The sequence below is a fragment of the Narcine bancroftii genome, chromosome 4 (genome assembly GCF_036971445.1).
Source record: "Narcine bancroftii isolate sNarBan1 chromosome 4, sNarBan1.hap1, whole genome shotgun sequence".
Classification (NCBI taxonomy): domain Eukaryota; kingdom Metazoa; phylum Chordata; class Chondrichthyes; order Torpediniformes; family Narcinidae; genus Narcine; species Narcine bancroftii.
Window position 1 is genome coordinate 200,861,074 of NC_091472.1, and position 27,780 is coordinate 200,888,853.

General features: G+C 42.9%; 1 protein-coding gene across 1 annotated transcript in view; it reads right to left on the bottom strand.

The window, feature by feature from the left end:
• Nucleotides 1–27,780, bottom strand: part of sxph (saxiphilin) — a 184,933-nt gene that overhangs the window by 100,901 nt on the left and 56,252 nt on the right. Inside the window, exons 3-4 of the mRNA XM_069933630.1 lie at nucleotides 13,743–13,906; nucleotides 8,007–8,106 (exon numbers count right to left, since the gene is read on the bottom strand). Coding sequence (XP_069789731.1) covers nucleotides 8,007–8,106; nucleotides 13,743–13,906 — 264 coding nt within the window. The remainder of the gene's footprint in view (nucleotides 1–8,006; nucleotides 8,107–13,742; nucleotides 13,907–27,780) is intronic.

Below are 27,780 nucleotides of genomic sequence, written 5' to 3' on the forward strand. Positions count from 1 at the left end.
ATCCCAGAGCTTCCATACTGTGGTTCTCCATGGTGCTGAAAGAGCCTTTGAGAGGATTTGCTTCCCACAGCCTGCTCGAGAAGCTCAGGTCCCTGGCTACGGAGCTTCTTTCAGGGAGAGAGGGCTTGCAGGAGTTTGGAGGAGATGTCCATGCACCATAGTTCCTAATGTCTACACTCAGCTGTGTGACTGCTATTGTCCTGGGTAATCTGGGCAGGAGTCCTGCCATTGATGAGATCCTGTCAGCAGCCAGGCAGGAATTGACATCAGGGTTCAATCCCAGTCAAACCCCATGCTGCGAGTCGTTGAGGTGGGTTCTGAATTGGCAACACATCCAGGTCATCATGCCCCCGACTTTGTGAGCTACATGCAGGGGTGCATTCTGACCATGTGGTGAGGTGTGTGTAAGGAACTGGGGTGGGGTGGGGGGGGGGAGATGGCTGAGTGGCCCCAGAACAGGGCAAATCCAGGCTGCAGGAAGGAGTGCTGAGGTACACACTGATGTTCGGTGCAGCCAACGCAAAAGCTGAGTGGGGAAGGAATGCCACTAGACACTAGACACTGAGTTGATGGGTCCTGGCCAACAGCCCCTCAAACACTAGAGAACATAGAAATCTACAGTATAGAACAGGCCCTTTGGCCCACAGTGTTGTGCCGACCTAATAATTTCAGATTTATTGTCAGAGTTCATATATGGCATCACGTACAACCCTGAGATTCCCTTTTTCTTGTGGGCGAGGCAGAATTACCAGGTAGAGCAAAAAATAAACTGTACATAGTGTAATCATGTAAACAAAGAATTGTAAACAGATAATGAATGTAAACAAACTGACTGTGTAATACATGAGAGAACAAAAGAAAATCAATAAAGTGCACGTCAGAGTCCTTAAATGAGTCCCTGATTGAGTTTGTTGTTGAAGAGTCTGATGGGGGAGGGGTAGCAGCTGTTCCTGAACCTGGTGGGGCGAGTCTTGTGGCACCGATACCTCTTTCCTGATGGCAGCAGTGAGGACAGACCATGTGCTGGGTGGTGAGGGTCTCTGATGATTGCTGCTGCTCTCTGACGGCAGCATTCGCTGTAGAGGTTTTGCCTGTGGTGTCCTGGGTTGTGGCCACTACCTTTTCCAGGGCTTTACACTCAAGAGTATTGGTGTCTCCATACCAGACCATGATGCAGCCGGTCAGCACACTGTCCACCACACCTCTGTAGAAATTTGCCAGGGTTTCTGGTGTCATACCAAACCTCCTGAGGAATAAGAGGCACTGACGTGCTTTCTTCATGATGCCATTGGTGTGTTGGGTCCAGGAAAGATCCCCCGAGATAGTGACTCCCAAGAACTTAAAATTTTAATTCTACTAAATTAAAATTCTAAGGCAGCTATTCTTAATCTGTGGCCCCATTAGGACCCTGCTAAAAGTTTATGGACCCCTACCCCTGTGAAGCAGTCAAATTTAGCTGATTTCTTCCATACTTCTTTTCTACCGACTACATAAAAAAACATAAAATATATTATGTTACACACATAGTCCTGGGCTGTCTCCACAACCTCTTTGAGGCTTTACGTTCAGGGGTTTTGGTGTCCCCTTTCTAGACCATGATGCAGCCAGTCAGCACACTTTCCACTACGCCAGGCTTTCTGCTCTAACAACTGCCTATATTTCCCTATTGCATAACCTTAATTTTTCTCTGTTCTATGGACCTATCTAATGGTCTCTTCAAAGATCCTATTGTACCTGCTTCCACCACCCTTGCCGACAGCACCTTCCATGCACCCACCCCTCTCTGTGTGAAAAACCTACCTCTTGCATCCCCCCTGTACATACTCCCAAGCACCTTAAAACTATGGCCCCTTGTGTTAGCTATTTCAGCCCTGGGAAAAAAGGCTTTGACCATCCACACGCCTCTCATCATCTTGTACACCTGTAACATGCCATCCCTCATCCTCTATCACTCAATGGAGAAAAGACAAAGTTCACTCAACCTATCCTCATGAGGCAGGAGTGGCCAAATCGCACCTCTTGATCTATGCAGCTCACAGAAATATGTTGGCTGAGACAGGAATCACATGAGGTGGTGCTCACAATGGTAGTTTGAGTGGCCGTGGCTTGTGATCATGGGATTGTGACCTGTCTGGCTCTGTTGCGGGCAGTGAAATTAGCAGAGTGTGATCCAGACTGTCCTCCCACGGATACTCTCCCAGGCCCTGGCTGTCCATCCAAGCTCCAAACACCCCAACCACAGACTCTCAGCTAGGCTAGGCTCCAGTTGCCTGCCCATCCAAGCTCCTGATCCCCATCTGCGGTCTCTCTCCTAGGCCATGGTTGCCTGCCAATCCAAGGTCCTGATGTCCCTACTACCATCTGTCGACCAGGCCCCAGCCGCCCATCCACCAGCGATCCTGACGTCCTGAATATAGACTCTTGCCTTGGCCCTGGATGTCCACCCTCTGGAGCTCCTGATGACCTAACTGGGGACTCTCCCCTAGGCCCCAGCCACCCTCCCGTCTGAGATCCTGACACGCTGACTGGGCACTCTCTCTCTCCTAGGCTCTGGCTGTCTGTGCCTGTCTGATCTCCAGACCACCCCCCCTACCCCACCGCAGTCTTACCACCCGTCCCGACCACCCACCCATTTCAGCTTCTGATGTCCCGACTGCAAACTCTCGACTAGGCCCAGGCCACCCACCCTCTGGAGCTCCCAATGCCTGACCGTGTATTTACCATGCAGCCCCGTCAACTCATCCAAGCTCCCAATGCCCAGATCATGGACTTACCACCTGGTCCCAACCACTCGCCCACCCATGGGCTGCCAACACCCAAACGATGCAGGTACTTACTGCAGTCAAAAGTAGTATGTGTGTAACAGTCAACGCCCTAAATTTTACCCTCAAAGTTGGTCCACAAAATTTGACTATTACACGAGTGTATACAATATGAGAACTTTTGATTATTGAAACTAATGCAAATGAGCAGTTTAAAAACTACATATATGAATAAATATTATTACATACATGTATTTCTTAATTTAAATTTTACATTTTTGTAACAAAATGTGCATGTAAGAGTAAAAACGCATGTGTAATATTTTGTCATGTCTTGCAGCTCTCAAACACCTGAAGTTTATTGTATGTGGCTCTTATGTAAAGCAAGTTTGGCCACCCCTGTCATGAGGTGTGCTCTCCAATCCAGGCAGCATCCTTGTAAATCTCCTCTCTATACTATTCACATCCTTCTGGCAGTGAGATGACCAGAACTGAACACAATTTTCCAAGTGGGCTCTAACCAAGGTCTTATATCGCTGTACGTTACCTCACAGTTCTTGAACTCAATCCCACGGTTAATGAAGGCCAACATACCATACACCTTCTTAACAACACTATCAGCCTGTGCCACAGCTCTGAGTTGATATGGCCCACAAGATCTCTCAGTTCGTCCACACTGTTCAGAGCCCTCCCATTAACATTGTGTTTTGCCGTCAAATTTAACCCACTGAAATGAACCACTGCACACTTTTCTGGGTTAAACTCCATCTACCGCTTCTCAGTCCAGCTCTGCATCCTTTCAATGCCCTACTGTAACCTCTGGCAACCCTCCAGTCTGTCCACAACACCACCAACCTTCGTGTCATCTACAAACTTGTAACCTTCCACTTCCTCAACCGGGTCATTTATAAAAATTACCATGAGGAGGGATCCCAGAACAGATCCTTGTGGAACACCACTGGTCACCGACCTCCAAGCAGAAAACAAACCATCTACAACCACCCTTCTGCCTTCTCTGGGCAAGCCAATTCTGCATCCACAAAGCAAGGCCTCCCTGGATTCCATACTTCCTTACTTTCTAAGTGAGCCTTGCATGGGAAACCTTATCAAATACCTCACTGAAATCCATATACACTACATCCATCACTCTACCTTCATCAATGTGCTTTGTTACATCCTCAAAGAATTAAATCAGGTTGGGCTGACACAACGTTCCTCTCAAGAGCATGTTGTCCAAAGAGGCCATAGGAGTATTGGGGCTTTGCACATGATAGAGGTGGACAGGTTCTATTTAAACTTGGGAATGTACGGTTACTGCTGGTCAATGCAAATGTGAAAGTGAGGTTACAGTTGGACTGGCCAAGATCTTATTAAGCAACAGAGCAGGGACTGCTCATTGTAAGGTTGTGTGTTTCTTCATGAAACAAATGTGGTACATTGCCAAAGGCAGAGGCCCAAAGTGAGCACTCCAGAAGGGGATTTGATTAAACTAGTGGTTTTTAAACTTTTTCTTTCCACTCACATATCACCTTAAGAAATCTCTATGCCATAGGTGCTCTGCGATTAGTAAGGGATTAATTAAGATGGCATGTGAGTGGAAAGAAAAAGTTTGAAATTCATTGGCTTAATTGTACCTTGTTGACTCGTTACATGCACAGTTTCATAACTCCAAAGGAGCAGTACGGTTGGCTTAGCAGTTAGCGCAATGCCTTTACAACACCAACGATCGGGACTGGGGTTCGAATCCTGCTCTGTTTGTAAGGAGTTTGTACGTTCTCTCCGGGTCTGCGTACATTTTCCCTGTGGGCTCCAGTTTTCTCCCACTGTTCAAAACGTACCAGGGCTGTAGGTTAATTGGGTGTAAATTGGGTGGCACGGATTCATGGGTCTTAATGGCCTGTTACCGTGCCGTTTGTCTAAATTTAATTTTTTTTAAATTAAGAAATGGGCTAATCACAATTTTTCTCAAGCAAAATATTTCAGTAACAATTGGGTCTTGAGCAGTGGTTCTCAAATTTCCCTTCCCACCCACATCCCACCTTAAGCAATCCCTTACTAATCACAGAGCACCATTGGCTTAAAGTGGTATGTGAGTGGAAAGAAGAACTTTGAAAACCACTGGATTAAACAAAGGAGACCTCAATGGGATGAGGGGGGAAATGGCCAGTGCAAGGTGGGGCAGCTGAGGAATGGTGGAGGACTTTCAAGCAGATCTCTTGCAGCGTTCAACAAGAGTACGTTCCAGTGTAAAGGAGGAGAGTGAGGGAAGGAGAGATAGCCACAGATTGCAGAGGAAGTGAAGGATGGTGTCAAATTAAAAGCTAAAGCATAGACAATCATTAATTGTTATTAAAGATTACTAATTAAGAGGAGTGGATAATATAGACGAGGTAGATGGAAAATTATCCATAAAATCCATATATGGTTTCCAAATACTATCAAAATTATCAGCTTGATTCCTTAAACTATCAGTAATTTTACAATTTTGCATCACATTACGCCATCTACTTAATAACACTTCTCTATCATCTTTCGGTGATATCGTGACACATTTTTTTGCAGTTACTTTTGCAATAATTTTCTTGGTATTTGTCCAATTTCAATTTTATATCGTTTTCATAAATATCTCCAAGTAAAAATATTCTTGGATCCTTTGGTATCTTTATCTTCATAACTTACCCTAATAATAAACTCAGTTCATTCTAAAACCTTTCCACTTTTTCACAAAACCACACTGAATGCAAAAAAGTCCCTATTTCTTTCGCACATCGAAAACACGCATTGGAATAATTAGGATTAAGTCCATTTAACTTATGTGGCGTATAATACGATTGATGAAGAAAGTTATATTGAACCATTTGATATCTAACATTTACTGTATTCATTACACTTTCATAACATAATTTTGACCAAATCAGGTCCTGAATTTGTATATTTAAATCTTTCTCCATCTGATTTTTGATTTATATAAATCTTACTTTCTTTACAGTCTCTTGTAATTTTATATACATATCAGTAATAAATTTCTTAACAACAATGATATCTGTTATTATATCTTCAAATTGACTTTGTTTAGAGAGTCTCAAATCTGCTCCCAGTCTCTTTTCCAAATACATTTCTAATTGATAATATGCAAAAATTGTATTATTATTGTTTATTAAATGGTAAGTGTTTTTTTCTTTTCTTTCCTTTTCTTTCTTTTGGGTGGGAGGGGGAAATAAGGAGAAAATATATAAAAGTACTTTTTTTGTCTCATTGGCTATGGATATTTGATTGATGTTTTATTCATTTTTTCCTTTAATAATGCAAACAATTAAATAATTTTTTTTTAAAGTTAGAGTTAAGTTTAGAGTTAAGTAAGAAGTTTTATGATATGAATAGTTATTAATAAAATTATTGTTGTGAAGATAAGAAAAAGAATGATGAAAGCACAATTTTCTCAAAAAAAAATTAAAAGCTAAAGCATTGAAAGTTGCCAAGAGTCGCGGGAAATTAGAAAAATATCTCGGAACATGTATTAAAGAAAGTAAAAATAGTGGAGAACAGGAGGATATAGGATTCTTGGATAAAATGCTGACAACACTGGACCAGCAAGATACAGGAAGTATCCTGAGGGTGGGGATGAATGGAATTGGGGTCACTGCAGCAGGATATGGGGTAGGTCACTAAGTTGAGGAAGAAATTCTTTCCGGAGTAAAACACGAACCTGTGAAAATGCCTGGTGTAGAACATGGTTCAGGCCAAATCTGCAGCCAAAGTTGGAAAAGGACCAAATGACATGACGCGGCACTGAATTCCGGCTGATCAGCCATGATTATGTTGAAGTCTGGAGCAGTCCTGATGCACTGAATGGCTCCCTCACAATCCAAGTTTCTATGTTTCGAGAAGATCATGGCTCATTGCCTTGGAAGTCAACACACGAGGATCATCAAAATGGACAAGTTGATCACTGGGGTCTCCCTTTCCTTTATTGATGACATTCAAACGAGTGAATCAGAATCAGAATTTATTGTCATGAACATATTGTTTTGTGGCAGCATCACAGGTGCAAATATTGCTCTAAATTATTTAGTACAAAAGAAGAGAAAGTGAGGCAGAGTCTGGGGTTCATTGGCCATTCAGAGGAGAAGAAACTGTTTTTGTACCATTGGGTGTTCAGGTTAATATACGTCCTTCCCGATGGTAACAGTGAAGAGGGTTTCAGCTGGGTGGTAGGTGTCTGTGAGGATAGAGTCTGCTTTCTTCAGACACTACCTCCTATGGATGGAGTGAAGACACATGATGGCACAGGCCGAGTTTATAACTCTCTGTAGTCTTTTCCTGTCCTGTACATTGGCACCTCCTTACTAGACAGGGATTTAACTGGACAGAGTGCTCTACTGTGGACACTTGCAAGAGCCTTTGATGACATCCCAAATCTCCTCAAACTCCTCACAAAGTCTAGCCGATGGCGAACATTCTTCATGATTGTATTGACATGGAAGCCCCAGGACAGATCTTTAGAGATGAGTGATGCTTAAATAAGGCTTAAAGAATTATTGAGGAGCCTTTCCATCCAGTGCACAGTATGACTAACCCAATACCATCAGGAAGGAGGTATAGGAGCATCAATCACAGGACTGCCGGGCTGGGAAATAGCTTCTTCCCGCTGAGATTGAGGAACAGCATACTTAACTTAGCAAATATTCCAAAATATTTATTTTTATTTCTATCTATCTATATGTGTGTGTGTGTGTGTGTGTGTGTGTGTGTGTGTGTGTGTGTGTGTGTGGTTATCATGCGCTTGTTTGTGTATGTGTATGAGCGCGTTCTTGTGCACATGTTCACCATGTCCGGAGAAACACTGTTTCATCTGGTTGTATATGTCAGACAATATGGATATGAACTTGAACTCAGTTCAATGCACTGCCTTGCACTAACCCCTTATTAGAAATTCTGGTCAATGTCATTTAATTGACCAGTTTCACAAAAAACACACCATATATTACACCCCATTATCCACGACTGTGCTTCTAGTCGCTACCAATTCAGACCAATTTTATGGGCAGCTCTAAATCCCATCCAACCTGTGCTGTGGCTGAATCCTGGTCATGTACGAACAAACTCCTTCAGCAAAAATAAGTTCCCAACATTTTCCAGAGAATGAGCTTCAAACCGAGGTCGCAGAGTGGGAGGTTCCCTGAAGCACTGACCATACACACAGTTCACACAGTTGGTGCGATATGAATCCGACAAGCAGCTCACCCTCCTGATACAGTTCTTTTGCCACAATGGTGAGGTCGTACAGGGTAGCAGCAGTATAAGTGTCAGCAGCATCCAAGGACATTGCATCTGCTGTATTTCCCTGTGGAAGGAACATTTTGTTTAGTCCCATTGCTCATAGAGTCACAGGGTCACACAGTGCAGAAACAAGCCTTCGCTGACCAAAATAACCCACTCACACTCATCCCACCAAGATCCCTCTAAAGAGGACAAGAAGATGAGAGTAAAGAAGGCTGCTCAGCCCTTCTAGCCTGCCCAGCCCACCATTCAACATGATCATGGCTGTTCAATGCTGGTCCCAACTCCTCCTGAATCTTCAATTCCCCAACCTTTCAAATATTTATCTATCTCTGCTTCAAATGCTTTAAATGCTCCAGTCTCCACAGCCCTTCAGGTCAACAATTCCACAGGATCACCATCCATCGAGAGAAGAAATTTCTCGGTTTTAGATGACTGTGGCCTCGTGCCTTCCTGGTTTGAGAATCTCCCAATATTAAGTTTATTTAATGTAAAATGCCTCATGCAGTACAAAGATTTCTTCTCTGAACAGACCAACAGGTATCTCTAACATTAATATAGCCATGTATAGAACAGATGGCAGAGCATATGATTCCAATGAAATGGAAGATCAATTAGCACCAAGCAAGAGTAGCATAAGAACACCACCATGGAGTTCATTTCATGTATTATTTATGAATGTTATCCTTTGTCTTGTGACCAGAGGTTGTGCGACCCAGGGCAAAGACCGATGTTATGGATGTGACGGGAGGTGAGGACCTAGAGGTAATAACTATCACTAAAGAGGATGTACTCAGAAAACCTGAGGGTCTGAAGATAGAATGCATGCCAGGGTATTGAAAGAAATGGCAGAAATTATAGTTGAAGCTTTGGTGATAATTTACCAAAATTCTCTGAACTCTGAGCAGGTCTGAGTGGATTTCTGCATTAGAAACTTATACAGAAGATAAGGATGCATGGAATTGGGGGTGATATATTAGCATGGATAGAGGATTGGTTCACGATATACATTAACAATCTGGAAGAGGGGACAGGGTATATCTAAGCTTGCCGATGACACTAAATTGAGTAGAAAAGCACATTGTGCAGAGGATACGAAGAGTCTGCAGAGAGATATAGATAGGTTAAGTGAGTGGACAAGGGTCTGGCAGATAGACTACAATGTTGGCGAATGTGAGGTTATCCACTTTGGAAAGAAAAATGGAAGATCAGAATATTATTTAAAAGACAGCATGCTGCCGTGCAGAAGGACATGGGAGTGCTTGTGCATGAATCGCAAAAGGTTGGTTTGCAGGTGCAGCAGGTTATCAAGAAGGCAAATGGAATGTTGGCCATCATTGCTGGAGGGATTGAATTTAGGAGCAGGGAGATTGTGCTGCAACTGTACAAAGCCACATGTGGAGTATTGTGTACAATTCTGGTCTCTTTACTTGAGGACAGATGTACTGGCTTTGGAGATGCTGCAGAGGAGGTTCACCTAGTTGATTCCAGACATGAAGGGGTTAACCTACGAGGAGAGATTGAGTCGTCTGGCACTGTACTCTCTGGAGTTTAGAAGAATGAGAGGGAATCTTATAGAAATGTATAAATTTATTACTGGAATAAATAAGATTGAAGTAAATTGTTTACATTGGTAGGGGAGAGCAGAACTAGGGGACATAATCTCTGATCCAGGGTAGTAGATTTAGGATGGAGATGAGGAAGAACTGCTTTTCCCATATTCTCAAACTATGTCTCATTATCAGATTATCAGTTAGTTTATATAAAGAAAAGGATAAAAAAAAGACCCAAGAAGTGACAACATAGAAAAATTTATAGTAAAATTCAGTTCCATTTCTACCCGTGGAAAGTGGTCAAGTAGATTATCAAAAGGTAACAAAAGAAGCAAATTACGTACATTGACCTCCCAATAATAAAATCTAAAATTAGGAAATGCCAATCCATCATTCCTTTTAGCTTTTTGAAGATGAGCTTTATTTAAATGGGGGTGTTTTCCTTGCCATATGTAGGAAGATATAATCGAATCGAGTGAGTCAAAAAAGGATTTGGGAATGAAAATTAGTATCCATGGAAATTATACAAAAATTTAGGTAAAATGTTCATTTTAATAGAATTGATGCAGCCAGTCGTGGAAATAGATAAAGGTAACCATCTTGATAATAGTAACTTGACCTGATTAAATAAAGTAGAAATTCTTTCTTTAAAAAGATATTTATAACTCCTAGTAATTGTAATATCGAGATAGGTAAATTGACCCTTCACAACCTTAAAAGGAAAATTAGAATATCTTGGTATAAAACCATTTAAAGGTAAAAGTTCACATTTATGCAGATTAAACTTGTACCTAGAAAACTGACTAATACAAGAAAATAAAGCCAAGATACTTGGTAAAGAAATATCTGGATTAGATTCAAAAAGCAAAAGATCATCTGCATACATGGAAACCTTTTGTCCGATGCCATTCCGATGGATCGCTAAAAAATCTCTAAAAGAGCTAACTGCAAGAGGTTCCAATACCAAGACAAAAACTAATGGACTTAAAGGACAACCTTGATGAGTACCCCATTGATAAGTACCCCACTGAAGTTTAAAATTCTTTTCCAAATTGCTTGTGCTCCAACTAAGTTCTGTGTTCAATGACTCATTTAAACAAGGGAACCTTCCATCACCCTTTAATGAAGCTTGTACTTCTCTTATTCTGAGAAAGAGGGATCCCCTTGAATGTGCTTCTTATAGGCCTATTCTTTAACTTAATCCTGATATAAAGATTTTGTCTAAAATATTGGCCCATAGATTGGAAAATATTTTACCATTAATCATTTCTGAAGATCAAACCAATTTTTTTGAAAACTGTTATTCTTATTTTAACATACACCATTTATTGGATGTTTTATATTTACTTCCACTCCTGCCCCTGAATGTGTTCTCTCTTTAGATGGAGAGAAGGCTTTTGATTGGGTGGAATGGCTTATCTATTTGCCACTTTCGAAAAATTTAATTTTGACCATGTTTTATTAAATGGATTAAATTACTATATTTATGTCCTACTGCTTCAGTTCTTAATAATCCATACCACACATGTCAAACTCTGGCCCCCCGCGATATAATTATATTTGGCCCGCAAGATCATTTCAAAAATATATTAGAGGTGGCCCGCCCTGCAGCGAGTAATGTCACCCCCACCATCCTCCCCGTTCATTGCACATCCTTCCCCATTGTAACACGAGAAATTGTAACACGAGAAGTCTGTCGATGTCATCAGCCGGCAAGCCAGTTGGAAGGCTCCCCGCACAACCAGTCACTTCTCCCACCTGTCGAGCGGTGCGGCGGATGGGCGAGCGCCTGTGATTTCCTGTCGGCGCGACAGGCATGGCAGGCTGCGCACGGCCCCCGGGCACCGTGAGCCCTGCGCGACTGGCACCGGATGGCCCTTCCACAGCACAAGCGCACTTCTCCCGGTTGCCACGGCCTTCAGCGCTTGCACCTGCGCGGACCCCAGGGACGGCTGGTTCGGCCCTGCACGTGAAGAGAGAGATGGTGGCTGTCCGCAAAGGCTGATCGGCAGCGCACTGGGCCTGAGTGGGTGGGTAAGCAGGGGTGGGCAGAGGGTGTAGGTGAGGAGTAATGGGTAGGGGAAGTTATGGTGGTGCGAGGGGCAGTTAGAGGGAGGGATGAGTAGAAGGAGGGGTGGATAGGGAAGAGGTAAAAGGGGAGGGGCAGGGCGAGTAGGGGAGGGGTGATTAGAGGGTGAGAGACGGGTAGAGGGAGGAACAGGTTGAGGGGAGAGGCAGTAGAGGGGCATGTATAGGATGGGGTGGGTAGAGGCAGAGCGAGTGGAGTGAGGGGTGAGTAGAGGTTGGGTAAAGGACTGGTCAGGTAGAGGGATGGTGGGTCGAGGGTGAATAGAGGCCTAGAGCCTGAGGAGTGAGCAGGAAATGCTGAGTCCTGATGCAGGCCAAAATGGACACAGCCTGTGAATGCTGACTACATCTCCACAGGGACCAAATATGTTTCCCTCAAGTCAAGCAAAGGGTGAACTTGAGCTACCTACTCCTGACCTGTAACATTATCCTCCTAAAGTTATATCCTAAAGTTTAACATTACATATGTTGAAAGAAGAGAAAACATGCAGATGTTGTTGAAAATTTTCAATAAATATTTAGTTCGGCCCTCGACTTAGTCCAAGTTTTTAATTTTGGCCCTCCGTGAATTTGAGTTTGACACCCTTGATCTATAGCAATCAAAACCTTTTAATCTTCAATGGGGAACTGCTGTTCCCAGAATTCGCTGCTAATTGAAGCAGTGGAGGTGACCTCAGTAAATATATTTAAGACAAGATTGGATAGATTTTTAAATAGTCAGGGAATTTAAAAAGGCAGGTCGGTGGAGATGAGCCTATCGTCAGATCAACCATGATCACTGTGAATGGCAGTGCAGGCTCGACAGCCCAGATAGCTTATTCCTGCTCCTTTATTCTTTATTCACTTAGAGATCATTTGGACTTAGAACCATAGAACATTACAACACAGAAACAGGCCCTTTCGGCCCTTCTAGTCTGTCCCAAACCATTTGTTTGCCTAGTCCCACTGACCTACACCCTGTCCATAGCCATCCATACCCCTCCTATCCATGTACCTGTCCAAATACTTCTAAAATGTTAAAATTGAGCCCACATTCACCACTTCAGCTGGCAAGTTGTTCCACACTCCCACTATTTCTTATATTCTTATGATCTTAAAGGAAGATTGTCTGACCCACCACTGCTCATCTTGCCTCACTTGTTACCCAGGAAATAATAGCCTGGCTTCCTGAGCTTGGTGGAACTATTTACACTCGAGTAATCTGGAACCAAGCCTGTAATGGTGACTGCCAAACTGGTCAGTGTTGCAAAGAGTACCCAGTTCACTGGAGACCTAGGACCAGTATAACTCCCATCCCACCAATGGGCCTGACCTGAATTACTTCTCAATGAACAATCAGGAAGTGAACAATAAATGCTGGCATTGCCAATGACATCAACATCAGGTGCAGGAACAAACAAATAAATAAAAAAACAGAATAACTGGAGAAACATAAAGATTGATGACGCTGCAATCCTGAGCAAACAAAGAATTGCAGGTCAGACGGCATCCGTGGGTATGAAATGGTCAGTCAATGTTTCAGGTGTAAACCCTTATTCAAGTCTAAGATAGAAGAGGAGAGATTACAGATATAGAGAGGGAAAGAAACTGGGGGAGGGGCCCAGTGGTAATAAAGGCATAGGACAACAGGTGTGAGAGGAGGAGAGACAAAGAGAGGGGGCGCTATTAGAAAGAATATTAGATAGAAAAATTAGAGAGAGAGCAAGAGAGAGAGAATGGGAGAGAAAGAAAGGGAATGTTAGAGAGAGAGAAAGGGAGAGAGGAGAAATAAGTTCAGGAGTAGGCAAAGAGATGGAATCAAATAGGAATCAGGGTTACCTAACATGTGGAAATTAATGTTCATGCCATCAGATTTAAGGCGGTCTAGGAGGAACATGATGTGCTGTTCCTCCAGTTAATGCCCAAGCAGGCTGTGACTTCATCAGTGACTGGTCCATTCACCCTGATAACCTTCCTACCTCAGTGACTGAGGAGGGTACATCCCTGTGAAGCACTTCAGTGTGGTATGACCGGGTGTCAGGTGCAAGCACATTCATTTCTTTGAGAGAACGTTCCTTACCCATATTTTCTTGATGCAGTCCTTAACATTGTGCACTTTAATGCAAGACAGCTTGACGAATGAGTTCCTTGCCCTGGGAGGTAAGACTGCCTGTAGAGCTTTGGCGAGCTCAGCGCATTTCCGCTGCTCTATGTCTGATACATTGCACCATCTGAACTTCTTTGCTGCAATTTCAGAAAGAGAGTCATAACTGGAGAAACAATACTCTGATTCCATTCAAAATGAACATTTTTAAAAATATTTCCTTGTGCCATAGCAGGCTACTCCACCCCTCAAGTCTTCCAATCCCATTCCCCCACTTCTTTCTCATCCATGGAAACACCTGCAATTCTTCTACCACCCAGCAACATGAAGGGGTAATCTACCTACTTGGCTTTGGGATGAGACCATAAGACATAGGAGCAGATATAGGCTATTCAGCTCATCAAGTCCCAAGTGTTGGAATCTCTGAGTCTCACTGTGTCATGTTGTGCCAGTGGCCCTAAGCTTCTTGCTGACTTGCCATTTATCATGAGCTGATCCATTTTCCCACTCAGCCCCACTGCCTGGCCTTCTTCCCATAACCTTCCATGCCCTGGCTAATCAAGAATCTATTGATCTCTACCTTAAATACACCCAATGACCTGGCCTCCACAACCTGTGGTAACAAATTCCACAGATTTACCACCCTCTTGATGAAGAAATTCCATCACATTTCTGTTCTAAGTGGGTGCCCTTCATGCTGAAGTTGTGCCCTCTTGCCCTGGTCTTCCCCACCATGGGAAACAACCTTTTTACATCTTGGGTTCTTTTTAAAACAACTAGATTTATTAACTAAACAAACAGCACTAAAGACAGAACATACACAGGCCAGATCTCATGTGAAGGCATCCATCTTGAATCTACCCAAGATGCAAAAGCATTCCCAAGATGCAACACACTCCATCCCTGACTCCTTATGGTGATAGCACTCTATCACTACATCCCCTTTCCTTGAGATGTTTAATCAAACATTACACATTAATACAGTATTCTTTCAATTTAAAGTTCAACACAAATGTAACATGAACATCAGCAGCACAGACATTTAAGTGTGCAGTTCTTTTTCTCTTATTCAGTCTATCAAGTGCTTCGACAACTCGTGTGGATCTTTTTAACACAAGTACCTGTGTTGGCTCTGCAGATCCACTACTGTCTAGCACGGGTAGTGTTTCCTGTTTCTGTGCAGGCAGAATCCTCTGCATTTGTCTGTTCCTGCAGAATTTCTGGCATTTTCAGCAGGCTCCTTCAATTCCTCCTCAGTATTTGACCCTCCTCTGTTCTGTCAGTGTAGGATCTTGGATTTACTTCCTCCAGATCAATAGCCTTTATGTCCCAAGTGTAGGAATCTTTGAGTCTCACTGTGTCATGTTGTGACAGTAGCCTTAAGCTTCTTGCTGACTTGTTATAGTTTGCCTTTTGATTCTCTTGCAGACACTTTTGTTTCTGTTCAACATCCCCGTTCTTGTTTGGGTCTGCACAGTAGGGAAATGTGGTGCATAGTCTACGTCCCATCAGAAGCTCAGCGGGTGACATGCCATGTTCAAGTGGCGAAGCTCTGTAACTCAACAGAGCTAGATACTGATCTGACCCACTGTCTAGTGCTTTCTTGAACAATTGTTTAATGATGTGAACTCTTTTCTCTGCTTTTCTGTTTGACTGTGGATGCAGAGGACTTAAAGTCACAGGTCGGAAAACACACTCTTCTGCAAAGTCCTGGAATTCTCTACAGCTGTAGCATGGTCCATTGATGTTGCAGACAATTTGAGGAATTTTGTGTCTTACAAAGATTGATTTCATAAATTTGATCACACAAGCATCAGATGTGCTAGGAAGCAGCACAATCTATGGATAGTTTGATAGATAGTCAATAACTAACAAGCAATTCTTTCCATCCACGTGGAACAGAGCAGTCCCAACTTTCTGCCATGGTTCTGCTGGTAAGTCGGATATTATCATGGATTCCTTTACCTGCTTTCGTAATGTTTCAAACAGGTCTCACAGCTGGAAACCATCCTGTCAATGTCATCATTTATCCCTGGCCAATAAACTGCAGTTCTGGCCCTCTTGCATTTTTCCATTCCAAGGTGCCCCTCTTGCACCCTTTTCGGCATCTCTTGTTGCAGTATTGAGGAATAAGAATTCTGACCTGTCTGAGTAGAAGCCCATTGACAACCCTTGGCTTAGCTTTGATGTTGAAATATAGATGACATTCACCTCTAGGCCATCCTTCATTCAGATTCTTGATGACCTTCTGTGGACCTTTTCTGTTTCAGCTGCTATCTGCTTGGATTTCATATCAGATATGGGAAGAGATTCAGTGATCAGATTCATGTGGAGATTCACATCTATCTCTGTGGAACTCTCATTGTGTGCTTCACTCTGCATCATTGCCCTGAATAACACCTCAGCTAATACAGTACGTTTTCCTGGTGTGAACACCAATTCAAAGTCATAACGTTGTAACTTCATCATCAGTCTTTAGATTTGCGGTGACATTTCACTGAGAATTTTCTTGATGATAACTATTAATGGCTTGTGGTCTGTCTCTGTCACAAATGTTGGTAGACCATACACATAACTGGAATTTCTCAGTCCAAGGACCAGGCCTAGACACTCTTTCTCAATCTGTGCAAATCGACATTCAGATGTTGTCATCATCCTTGATGCGTATGCTACTGCCCTCCAATCTTCTCCCACAGTTGAAGTAGTATGGCACCTATTCCATCTTTTGAAGTATCCGTGGATATTTTTGTCCTTCTAGATGTGTCAAAGATCATCAAAAGTACTGGCTCTGTAGTTAGAATGGTCTTCAGTCTTCCCCATTCTTCCTTGTGGTTGTCTGTCCACTTGAATTCACATTTGTCCTGTAACAACTTCCTTAGGTACATTGTTTTGGAAGACAGGTTTGGTATGAGTTTACCAATGAAATTTATCATTCCCAGCATTCTCAATATGCCTTTTATGTCTGTGGATCTGGGCATATTTAAAATTGCTTTCACCTTGCTCTTGTCTTGCTCCACACCTACCTCTGACAATTTATATCCCAGAAAGGGGATTTCCTTCACACCAAACTGACATTTTTCTCTGTTTAACTTTATTCCATACTTCTAGATGCGTAGTAGCATTTTGATGAGCCTCTCATTGTGTTGTTCTTGTGTAGATCCCCAAAGGATCATGTCATCCATGTACACACGTTGCCCATTTATGCCTTCTATGATGTGCTTCATTGTGCTGTGGAACACTTCCTGAGCTGAGGAAATTCCAAAAGGCATCCTCAGACCAGAGTATCAGTCAAACAGCATATTAAATGTACAGTATTCTGTGCTATCTTCGTGCAATTTTACTTGCCAGAGTTCCTGGGATGCATCCAATTTAGTGAAAAACTTTGCACTTGCCATCTCACTTGTAATTTCATTCCTGGTAGGAATCTGATAATGTTCCCTCTTTATATTGGCATTCAAGTCTTTTGGATCCATACACATGCGTAGGTCACTGTCCTTTTTAACACACATCATTGAATTCACTCATTCTGTGGAATCTTCCATTTTCTTTATGATCCCTTGTGATAGTACAGATTCTATCACCAATGTGTATATGTACAGATGGTAGTGTAGGATGACTGTGATTGGGTGAGAGTGTAGCCACACCTACTGGCAGGTCTTAAAGGATTGCTCCTAGCCAGACCAGGTCATTCTGGACTGGTTAACCTACTTGTGATATGCTCCAGTCTTTTAGTTAATAAAAGCCTTGGTTTGGATCAACAAGTCCTTGGTTCTTTCGACGCACTCTACACTCCTAATGCTGTCATTTGGTTGAGTTCCTGCTTGAGCTTTTCTTTTAATGATGTTGGAACCTGCCTCGGGGGATGCACTACTAGTTGTGCAAGCTCTTTTAACTGTATCTTATAGACGAATGGTGGAACTCCAAACCTCTTGGAGATGTCTGGAAAATGATCCACTATTTCCTTTATGCTGTTCTGTGCATGGTCACTGTTAATATGATACACTCTCTTGACTCAGCTTAAGTTTTCACCTGCTTTGTCACCAAGCAGTGATCATATTCATCTGAGACTACTGCAAAATGAGGTGGTGCTCTTTATCTTTAACTTTCACCTTGAGTTTGCGTGCACCTTTCATGTTGATGCTATGTCGATTGTAGGCTTTGCATGGATATATGGCTTTATCTTCATTGCCCTGATGTCGCAGTCACTGATCAAGTTGACCTTTGCCCCCGTGTCTAACTTGAAAGGAATATTTTTTCTATTTATATGCAATGACACAGTCCATTTATCCTGCTCGACTCTGTTTCCAGCATGCCTTGGAAACGTGTATCACTGAGAGCAGTTTCTTCTATAATGTGTACACTTTTAGTTCTGCTTTGTTTTCCTTTGGAAAAGCATTGCTTTGCATTGTGATTTTACCCTTTGTACTTCTTACAGACTTTCCCATAAGCTGGGCAAAATTGTCTTGGCGCATGTTTAGTGCCACATCATTTAAATTGTATGTCTCTCCATCTTTTTGTTGGCTCCTGTATCTCATTTTTTTGTTTGTGTGTGTGTCCAGACACTGTGGCTATGACTATGTCTTCATTTTCACTGGCTTTTACTTTATCACCAAACATTTTTTGCCTGTTGCAGAGCTAATTCACTAGTGTGGCATATCTTCACAGCTCCAGCTAAGGTAAGCTCTGTCTCTTGCAGTGACCTCCCTATCACTTTCTTATCATTAATTCCGAACACAATTTGATCATGGACATTTATATCTTGCAATGGTCCAAAGTTGCATGTTCTTGCTTTTAATTTTAAATCTGTTAAAAATGTATCAAAGCTCTCTCCCTGCATCTGTGTGCATGTGCAAAACATGTACCTCTCGAAGGTTTCATTTTTCTTTGGTGAACAGTGCCCATCAAATATCCCATTAATCTTGTTGAACTTCTGCTGGTCTTCTATCTTGGCAAAAACAATGTGTTGAAAACCTCTAGTGTCTGAGGTCCCACCATGTGCAATCTTCCTTTTATCTGGTTTACTATCAATTCCAATGACTTGTAGTTGCAGCATAAAAGTTTGTTTAAACAGCCTCCTCTCATGGTTAACATTTCCAGTCCATTTTACAGCTTTGCGATTTATTAAACTCTCCATATTTTCACTGCTGATATTGACTGTTACTCACTATGCACCATGTGTGTTAATTTTTTTTCTTTCACTCCTGTGCACAGCAGAACTTGGCTGTTTCTTCCACTCCTGGTACTTGGCATGTTTCTTTTATTACAATGAAGGAACTTGGGTTCTTTTTAAAACAACTAGATTTATTAAGTAAGTAAGCAGCACTAAGGACAGAACATACACAAACCAGACCTCATGTGGAGGCATTCATCTTGAAACTACCCAGGATGCAACAGTATTCCCCAGATGCTACACACTCCATCTCTTACTCCTCCTAATGGTAGCACTCTATCACTTCACATGCCTTTCATCATTCAAAAAGTTTCAATGAGAACCCTCTCATTCTCCTAAATTCCAACAAGTACAGGCCAAGAGCCATCAAACGTTCCTCGTAAGATAACCCTTTCATTTCCCGAATCATTCTTGTGAACTTCCTTTGAATCCTCTCCAATGTCAGCACATCCTTACTTAAATGAGGAGCTCAAAACTGCTCACAATACTGTCTCACCAGTGCCGTTTATAAAATTTCAACATCACATCCCTGCTCTGATATTCTATTCCTCTTGAAATGAATCCTAGCATTGCATTTGCCTTCTTCACCATTGACTCAACCTGCTTGTTTACCTTCAGGGTATCCTGCATGGGAACTCCCAGGACCTTTGTCATCTGGGTATTTTCAATTTTCTCCAATTTAGATTATAGTCTGCCTGTTTATTTCTTCACCGGTGCATGACCATACACTTTCTAACAGTGTATATCATTTGCCACTTCTCTGCCCATTCTCCTAATCTGTCTCAGTCCTTCTGCAGCCTCTGTGTTTCCTCAACACTACCTGCTCCTCTACCTACCTTCGAATCATCTGCAAACTTGGCCACAAAGTCATTCAATCCATAATCTAAATTATTAGTATACAACATAAAAATAAGTGGCCCGAACACCAACCCCAGTGAAACACCACTAGTGACTGGCAGCCAATCAGAATATGATCCTTGTATTCCAACGCTCTGCTTCCTGCCAATCAGCCAATGCTCTACCCATGTTGGTATGTTTCCTGTTACACCAAGGGCTCTTGTCTTAAGTAGCCACATGTGTGACACCTTGTCAAATGCCTTTTGAAAATCCAAATACACAACATCCACTGCATCTCTCTTATCCAGACTGCTTGTCATTTCCTCAAAGAATTCCAATCAGTTTGTCAGGCAAGATTTTCCCTGAAGGAAACCATTCTGGCTTTGACCTATTTTGTCATGTTCCTCCAAGTGCTCCTTACCCTCATCCTTTACAATCGACTCCAACGTCTTCCCAATCACTGATATCAGGCTAACCGGTCTATCATTTCCTTTCTGCTGCCTCCCTCCCTTCTTCACATTTGCAATGAGGGAGTGCACAGGACCACTCCAGGGGAAATCCATATGTTCACAGATAGAACTCCTCACAGACACCACCAACTGTCATGTTTATTGTGATCAAGTACAACCCAACGAGACAGCAGGCACTCAACCAGACATAACAAACAATACATATACAGGACAAGTAATAGATCTATATAAATAGATAGATAGACAGATAGATAGACAGATTGATAGACAGATTGATAGATAGATAGATAGATAGATAGATAGATAGATAGATAGATAGATAGATAGATAGATAGATACTGTTTATGTACAAATGAGAACCTCAGATGGTTAGTGCGAGCAGTTCCTTTTGTCATTCACCATTCTCACTGCCCATGGGAAGAAGCTGTTCCTCAACCTGATGGTACTGACTCTGATACTCCTGTATCTCTTCCCTGACAGGAGCAGCTGAAAGATGCTGTGTGCAGGATGGAAGGGTCCTCAATGATATTGCGCCCCCTCTACAGACAATGATCCTAGAAGATGGTGGAGGGGGAGAGACTCCATGGATCCTCTGCCATTCTTACGAACCTCTGATCCATTTCTCTGGAGCAACTGTACTACACTATGATGCAGCCATTTAATAGAGCTCCTATAAAAGGTTGACAAAATGGTGGCCAGTAGCCTTGCCCGGTTCAGTCTTCTCAGGAAGTTCAGTCACTGTTGTGCCTTCCTGACAAGTGAGGAGATGTTGAGTGTCCATGATAGGCCACTGGTTAAATGAACTCCAAGGGACTTGGTGCTCTCCACTCTCTCTACTACAGAGTTGTTGATGTTTAGTGGAGAGTGGTTGTTCTGGGTCCTCCTGGAGTCCACAATCATCTCCTTCATCTTATCCATGTTGACACTCAGGTTGTTACTCTCACACCAGATTCTCCACCTCTTCTCTGTAGTGCAACTCATTGTTGTTGGTGATGAGGCCAATGACTGTTGGGTCACCTGCAAACGTGATGATGGTGTTGGAGCTGGGTCTGGAGATGCAGTTGTGGGTCAGTAGCGTGAACAGGAGTGGGCTGAGCACACTGTCCTGAGGTGCACCGGTGCTCAGTGTGACAGTGCTCGATGTCCTGCTACCGACCTGGACAGACTGTGGACTTTCCATTAGGAAGTCCAGGATCCAGTTACAGAGCTGGGTGTTGAGTCCCAGTGAGGATGGCTTCTCCACCAGCCTCTGGGGAATGATCATAGTAAACTCAGAGCATCAGTGTTTTGCTTCCCCCCCCCCCCACCCACCCACCGATGGACGGACACCACTAGACCTATTCTAATATCCTTGTCCAAAGGAACCATTTGCTCTGCTGCCCACAGTCCTGTCTGCCATCTCCACTAGCCATTAACCGCAATAACAGAGAGCAGATAAGCCATTTGCAGCCTGTGTGATAGGTCACAGCAAGTTCAAGAGCTCATAACTCCTTTTCCACATTCTGATCATTCCAAACTCAGAGTTACATAATTTTTTAAAAAATAGAAAATGCTCAGCAGGTCAGACAGCATCTGTGGAGGGTGAAACAGCGGGAGTGTTGCAGGCTGATAGGCTTCTTTAGCCAGAGGGAGGTAAATCTGTGGAATTTGTTGCCACAGGTGGTTAAGAAAAGAGTGATAGGTTCTTGTTTAGCCCGGGCATCAAAGGTTAAGGGGAGATGGCTGGGCAGTGGGGCTGAGTGGGAAAATGGATCAGCTCATGGTGGGGCAGAAATGGCCTATTTCTACTCCGATGTCTCATCATCTTAAAACACAGAAAAGTTAGAAATTGTAGAAGTGTTAAGTTGCAGTGTGGAGAGAATTGATTTATAGAGTCACAGAGCAGTACAGCAAGGAAACAGGCTATTCAGCCCATCTTGTGCACATTGACCGAGTTGCGTCTCTGAGCCAGAGCCATTTTCCTGAGTTTTACTACTCCAACACTTTCCTATCCACATACCTAATTGTCCCCACCTCTGCCACTTCCTCGGGCAGCTCGCTTCCTGTCCCACCACCCCCTGTGTGAGGAAGATGCCTCTCAGATCCCTTTTAAATCTTTCCTTCCTTAACTTAAATCTATGGCCTTTAGTTTTAGATTCCCCTGCCTTGGAGAAAACAAAATCAACAGCAACTTACCCTTGTCTGTATGGCTCAGGATTTTATAGACCTCAATCTCTTTTTAATTTAACTTAATGCATCACTCTTGGGTCTGTGAAATGAGCCACCAGGTGGGGGAACATAGAGGGAAGGACAATTATAATACTTAACAGATTTGGACAGGTACGAGGATAGAAAGGATATGGGGCTGATGCATGCAAGCGGGATGAGCATGGATAAGGCGTCACGTACGGCATGGATGTAATGGGCTGAAGGACTCTTTCTATGCTGTATAACTCAACAGGTACAACAGGGTGAGCATTGCAGTTTACTTTTGTAATTATTGTTCCTCATCAAAGCCCACTCCACATTAAAACAAACTGACTTTGATATTAAACACTACAGCAACACCAATAAAATGTTGGCCATCTTCTTTTACTTTGACCCGGACTGTTTCTTCATCAGCACTGACTGAGATGACCCTCCACAACTGCACTATAAACAAACACACTTCCACCTGAGGGGCAGCAGCAGCTCTTGCCCTTGGTGTACTGCGTTGTGGAGCTGCTGCAGTCTTGAGGGAGGTGTTTCTGCAGTGGGTTTGAGGAGGGATGTCTCGACCCAGTAGCTGATGAAAGGAGAGGTGGCGTGTTCCCAAGTCAGGGTGTAACCTGGGTGGGAATCTGTGGTCCCCAGTTCCTGATTCCCTTGTCCTGCCTGGTGGTGGCGGGGGTTTGGGACGTATTGCCCCAGGTAACAAAGACCCACCTAACTCTTTGTGAAAATAGTTAAAAATAAACAAGCCAACTCAGACGCAAAGTCCACAGCTGCTGGAATCATGAGCCAGCAATGAATTGCGAGAGGAACTCAGAGGGTCGAAATGGTCAATCAACATTTTTGGTCTTTATTGAGACTATCTGGATGCTGTCAGTGTTTATTTATATTTGGGAAAATAGAAAGTTAACCAGGAGGTGGGGGAGAGGATGAGAATAGGTTGGGGGGGGGGGTAATCTCCCATTGCGTTGGCACAATGGACAAAACGGTTCAACTCCTGTCAAGTTGTACAGCACTGAGAGAAAGGCCATGGTTCTAATTCATGAGCCATTGTGCAGTGAAATATTTAGATTGTTCTGTGGAAATTATTACGTTAACCCCCATCTCCACTAAACTATCTGATCAGAAACCTCTTTTGGTCAATGAGAGAAAGAATTTAATTTATACAGTGCATAACACATTTTTTTCCAAGATCTTTTCAGCTTGTTAGTATTTTGGAACATAGTCATTGTTATAATTATAAATGTAAATGAGCAGTACACTCTCACAATTGGCTGGAGTATTGCAGGTTGTAACTTACCCAAAGCCACTGCAATGAAATAGATGAAAATAACCCCTCTCATGGTGGATTCATCGACACCTCTGTACCTCCGCAACAGACTCCGACAGACTCGCAGTGCGGGAGAGAGCTGTGCACATTCCCACCAGCACACAGACTGCCTTTCAGTGAGCTCCTGGCAATGCCTGGGTCCAAGTGTGGAAAGCAAGGCCAGTGGAAAAATGACACTCATGACAGGATTTGAAATTAACAGTCTTCACATGGAAATAATTATCTATCTTCTTTTACTGCAACCAGACGCTGGTCAGAGGTTAAACAGGATGGAATCTGACAATCTTGGGTTCACTTGTCAAAACTTCACAAGAGTTCTGGTTTCCAGCCTCTCATTCTCTCAAGCCCATGGAGCCAATTACAGAAACCAAGCTGGATGGAAGACAAGGAACCTGAACTAAACTGTGGATTGTGTCCAAGAGCTTTTCGATATGAGTGTTGCAAACCATAGACGCTGTTATAAATTTCATCATAAGTGCAAATTATGAACTATCCAGTGAAGCACAGGCAATCAATCTGATGTTAATTCTGTTTTTCTCTCTCCATGAATCCAGCCCTGCCTTGATGAGCATTTCTGATATTGCTGTATTTGATTTCAGATTTTCGGCATCTGCATGTTGTTTTTTGCTTTTTCGAAAACCCAGCCAGACTTATAATGGAGAAAAGTTCCCCAATTGTGATATGTCATTTTAGGCTCCTCCAATGAGGAATGGTATTCCCAGGAATCATGCAGGTGTGAGGTTCCACCATAGTCCTCCATTTTCAGTGATTCCCATCTCATACATTCCCCCCCCCCCACCCCATCCACACCTCCTTCTTTCTTGGATAAGTAGTTGACATGTTAAAAGACTCATCGGCCACACTCTCTTCCTTCATCCCTCTCCCACCCGGAAGGAGATTCACCAAATTCATAGAACATAGAATGGTACAGCACAGTACAGGGCATTCAGACCACAATGTTGTGCCGACCTTTAGACCCTGCCTCCCACATAACCCTGCACTTTAAAACCCTCCATATCTTGTAGTCTCCTAAAATTCACCTGCTTCCACCACTGACCCAGGTCGTGCATTCCTCGCACCATTGATGGTGCACCATCAATCACTCAGGAGACTATGTGGAGAAACCAATAGGCTTTAATTCACTTGAGAACATGGCATATCCTTACTGTTTGGTCATTCCACACTGAGTTGCAGGAAGCTGTGGAACAGCCACCTTAACACAGGAGCCTGTGGTGAGGGGCCACCAGTACAACTGGCCAATCGGAATGCTTGACCAGATAATTATACATTACAGTGGTTTACCACGTTCACCCCTTGTTTTTAAAAAAAAGGTCCTGTGGGGCAAAATGGAACTTACAAAGTTACATGCTTACAATTTAAAAGCCGTAAGTTCAGCCTATCAGGATGTCTGGTCCAACCGGGCAATAGGCATGCTTGACCAGATAATTATACACTACAGTAGTTTACCACACACTCTTTGAGTTAAAAAAAACCTTCCTCTAATATCTCCCTTGAATTTCCCACCCATTACCTTAAAGCCACGCCCTCTTGTATTGACCAGTGGTGCCCTTGAAAGGAGGAACTGGCCGTCCATTTTATCTATTTCTCTTAATATCTAGTATGCCTCTATCATGTCTCCTCTCATCCTCCTTCTCTCCAAAGAGTAAAGTGCATGCTCCCTTAATCTCTGCTCAGAATGCACCCTCTCTAAACCAGGTAGCATCCTGGCAAATCTCCTCTGCACCCTTTCCAACCCTTCCACATCTTACCTATAATGAGGCGAAATTTGAGGAGACTTTATTTCCCGCCATTGTCAGCTCTTGAATGAACCTGAGAATTGCAAAGTTATGTAGCCTTTGCTCCACACCAACTGCTCTCTCTCTGTAACTCTGTATTTTTGGGCTGCATCTTACTTGTACTGTGTATGAGATGTCTACTAGACTGCTCACAGAACAACCATTATCATTGGATTTTCAATATACCTTATATACTCATGTAAAAGCTAATCTCCTGTAAAAGTCAACCCCCTATTTTTGGCCAAAAAATCTCAAAGTTTCCATATATCTTGCGTGAAAGTTGATCCTCGTCTCTCACCTCGGCCCCCACATGCCCAGAGCCTCCTGATGCCTGTCGCAAATTCCCATCTCGGTCCCGGCCGCCCGCTCGTTGGAGCTCCCGACACCTTCGAAGCGTATTCAGGCCTCGGCCACGGCGGCCCGCAGGCCAGAGCTCCTGACACCTCCTTCGACCACTGCTGTACCAGCATCCTCGCTGATTCCCTCACCAGTTCCCACACCAACCTCACCCTTCGCAAGGCTGATACCTTGGATACATTCTCCTGGATCCTACAACCTTATTACACCCCCCTCTAAACTCCACCACCACTACTTACCCCTCCCTATCTCCTCACTCCTCTCCCTACTCAACCCCCTCTTCCTTTAATCTCCTCACCTCCCCACCTCCACTAACCCTTTGTCTTTGTACTTCAATCACAGTGTCTGCAGACTTCCGTGTTTTACTCCTGTGTTTTCCACAGACTCAATATTATTACTATAAACCATTGTGAATTTGTTCTTTATTCACTTAGAGATCATTTGGACTTAGAACCATAGAACATTACAACACAGAAACAGGCCCTTTTGGCCCTTCTAGTCTGTGCCAAACCATTTATTTGCCTAGTCCCACTGACCTGCACCCTGTCCATAGCCCTCCATACCCCTCCTATCCATGTACCTGTCCAAATACTTCTAAAATTTTAAAATTGAGCCCGCATTCACCACTTCAGCTGGCAAGTTGTTCCACTCTCCCAGAAGAAGTTTCCCTAAACTTTTCCCATTTCACCCTTAACCCATGTCCCCTGGTTTCTATTTCACCTACCCTGGTAACGTGCTGGTAAATCTCTGCACTCTTTCTATCTTATTGATATCTTTCCTGTAGTTAGGTGACCAAACCTGCACACAATACTCAAAAATTGGCCTCACCAATGTCTTATACAACTTTACCATAACATCCCAGCTCCTATACTCAGTACTTTGATTTATGAAGGTCTAATATGCCGAAAGCTCTTTTTACAACCCTATCTACCTGTGACACCACTTTCAGGGAGTAATGTATCTATATTCTCAGGTCCCTCTGTTTAACCGCACTCTTCAGTGCCCTACCATTTACTGTGTATGTCCTTTCTTGGTTTGTCCTTCCAAAATGCAACACCTCACACTTGTCTGCATTAAATTCCATCTGCCATTTTCAGCCCATTTTTCCAACTGGTCCAGATCCCTCTGCAAGCTTTGACTTCTGCTACTTATAGGGTATTGATACACCATCAGTAACTTCAAAAGAGTGGAAGCTACCTTTTTTTTTTTTTTTTTTAATTTTTTATTTTTCACACCATAAATCACAATAGCCATGATATACACTTTTTATTTTCCACACATTTACAGTGACTTTTTCTCCCTCCCCCCTCCCTCCTCCCAAGCCACCCCCCCCTCTCATCCATTTTAGGTATACAATCTAGGTTGCATTAATTCAGTTAGACAATGTTGTCATTCAACAAAAATACACCAGAAATTCTACTGAGTCCATTCTTTTCTTTTCTTCTCCTTCCATCAACTTAGGTAATGTTTGTTCCCGGTAGGTTTTCGCTATTGTATTTAATGTAAGGCTCCCATACTTGTTCGAATATTTCAATATTATTTCTTAAACTATATGTTATTTTTTCTAATGGAATACATTTATTCATTTCTATATACCATTGTTGTATTTTCAAATTATCTTCCAATTTCCAGGTTGACATAATACATTTTTTTGCTACGGCTAGGGCTATCTTGACAAATCTTTTTTGTGCATCTTCCAAGTCAATTCCAAATTCTTTATTTTTTATGTTACTTAGGAGAAAGATCTCTGGATTCTTTGGTATATTGTTTTCTGTTATTTTATTTAATATCTGATTGAGATCATCCCAAAATTTTTCTACTCTCTCACATGTCCAGATTGCATGAATTGTTGTTCCCCTTTCTT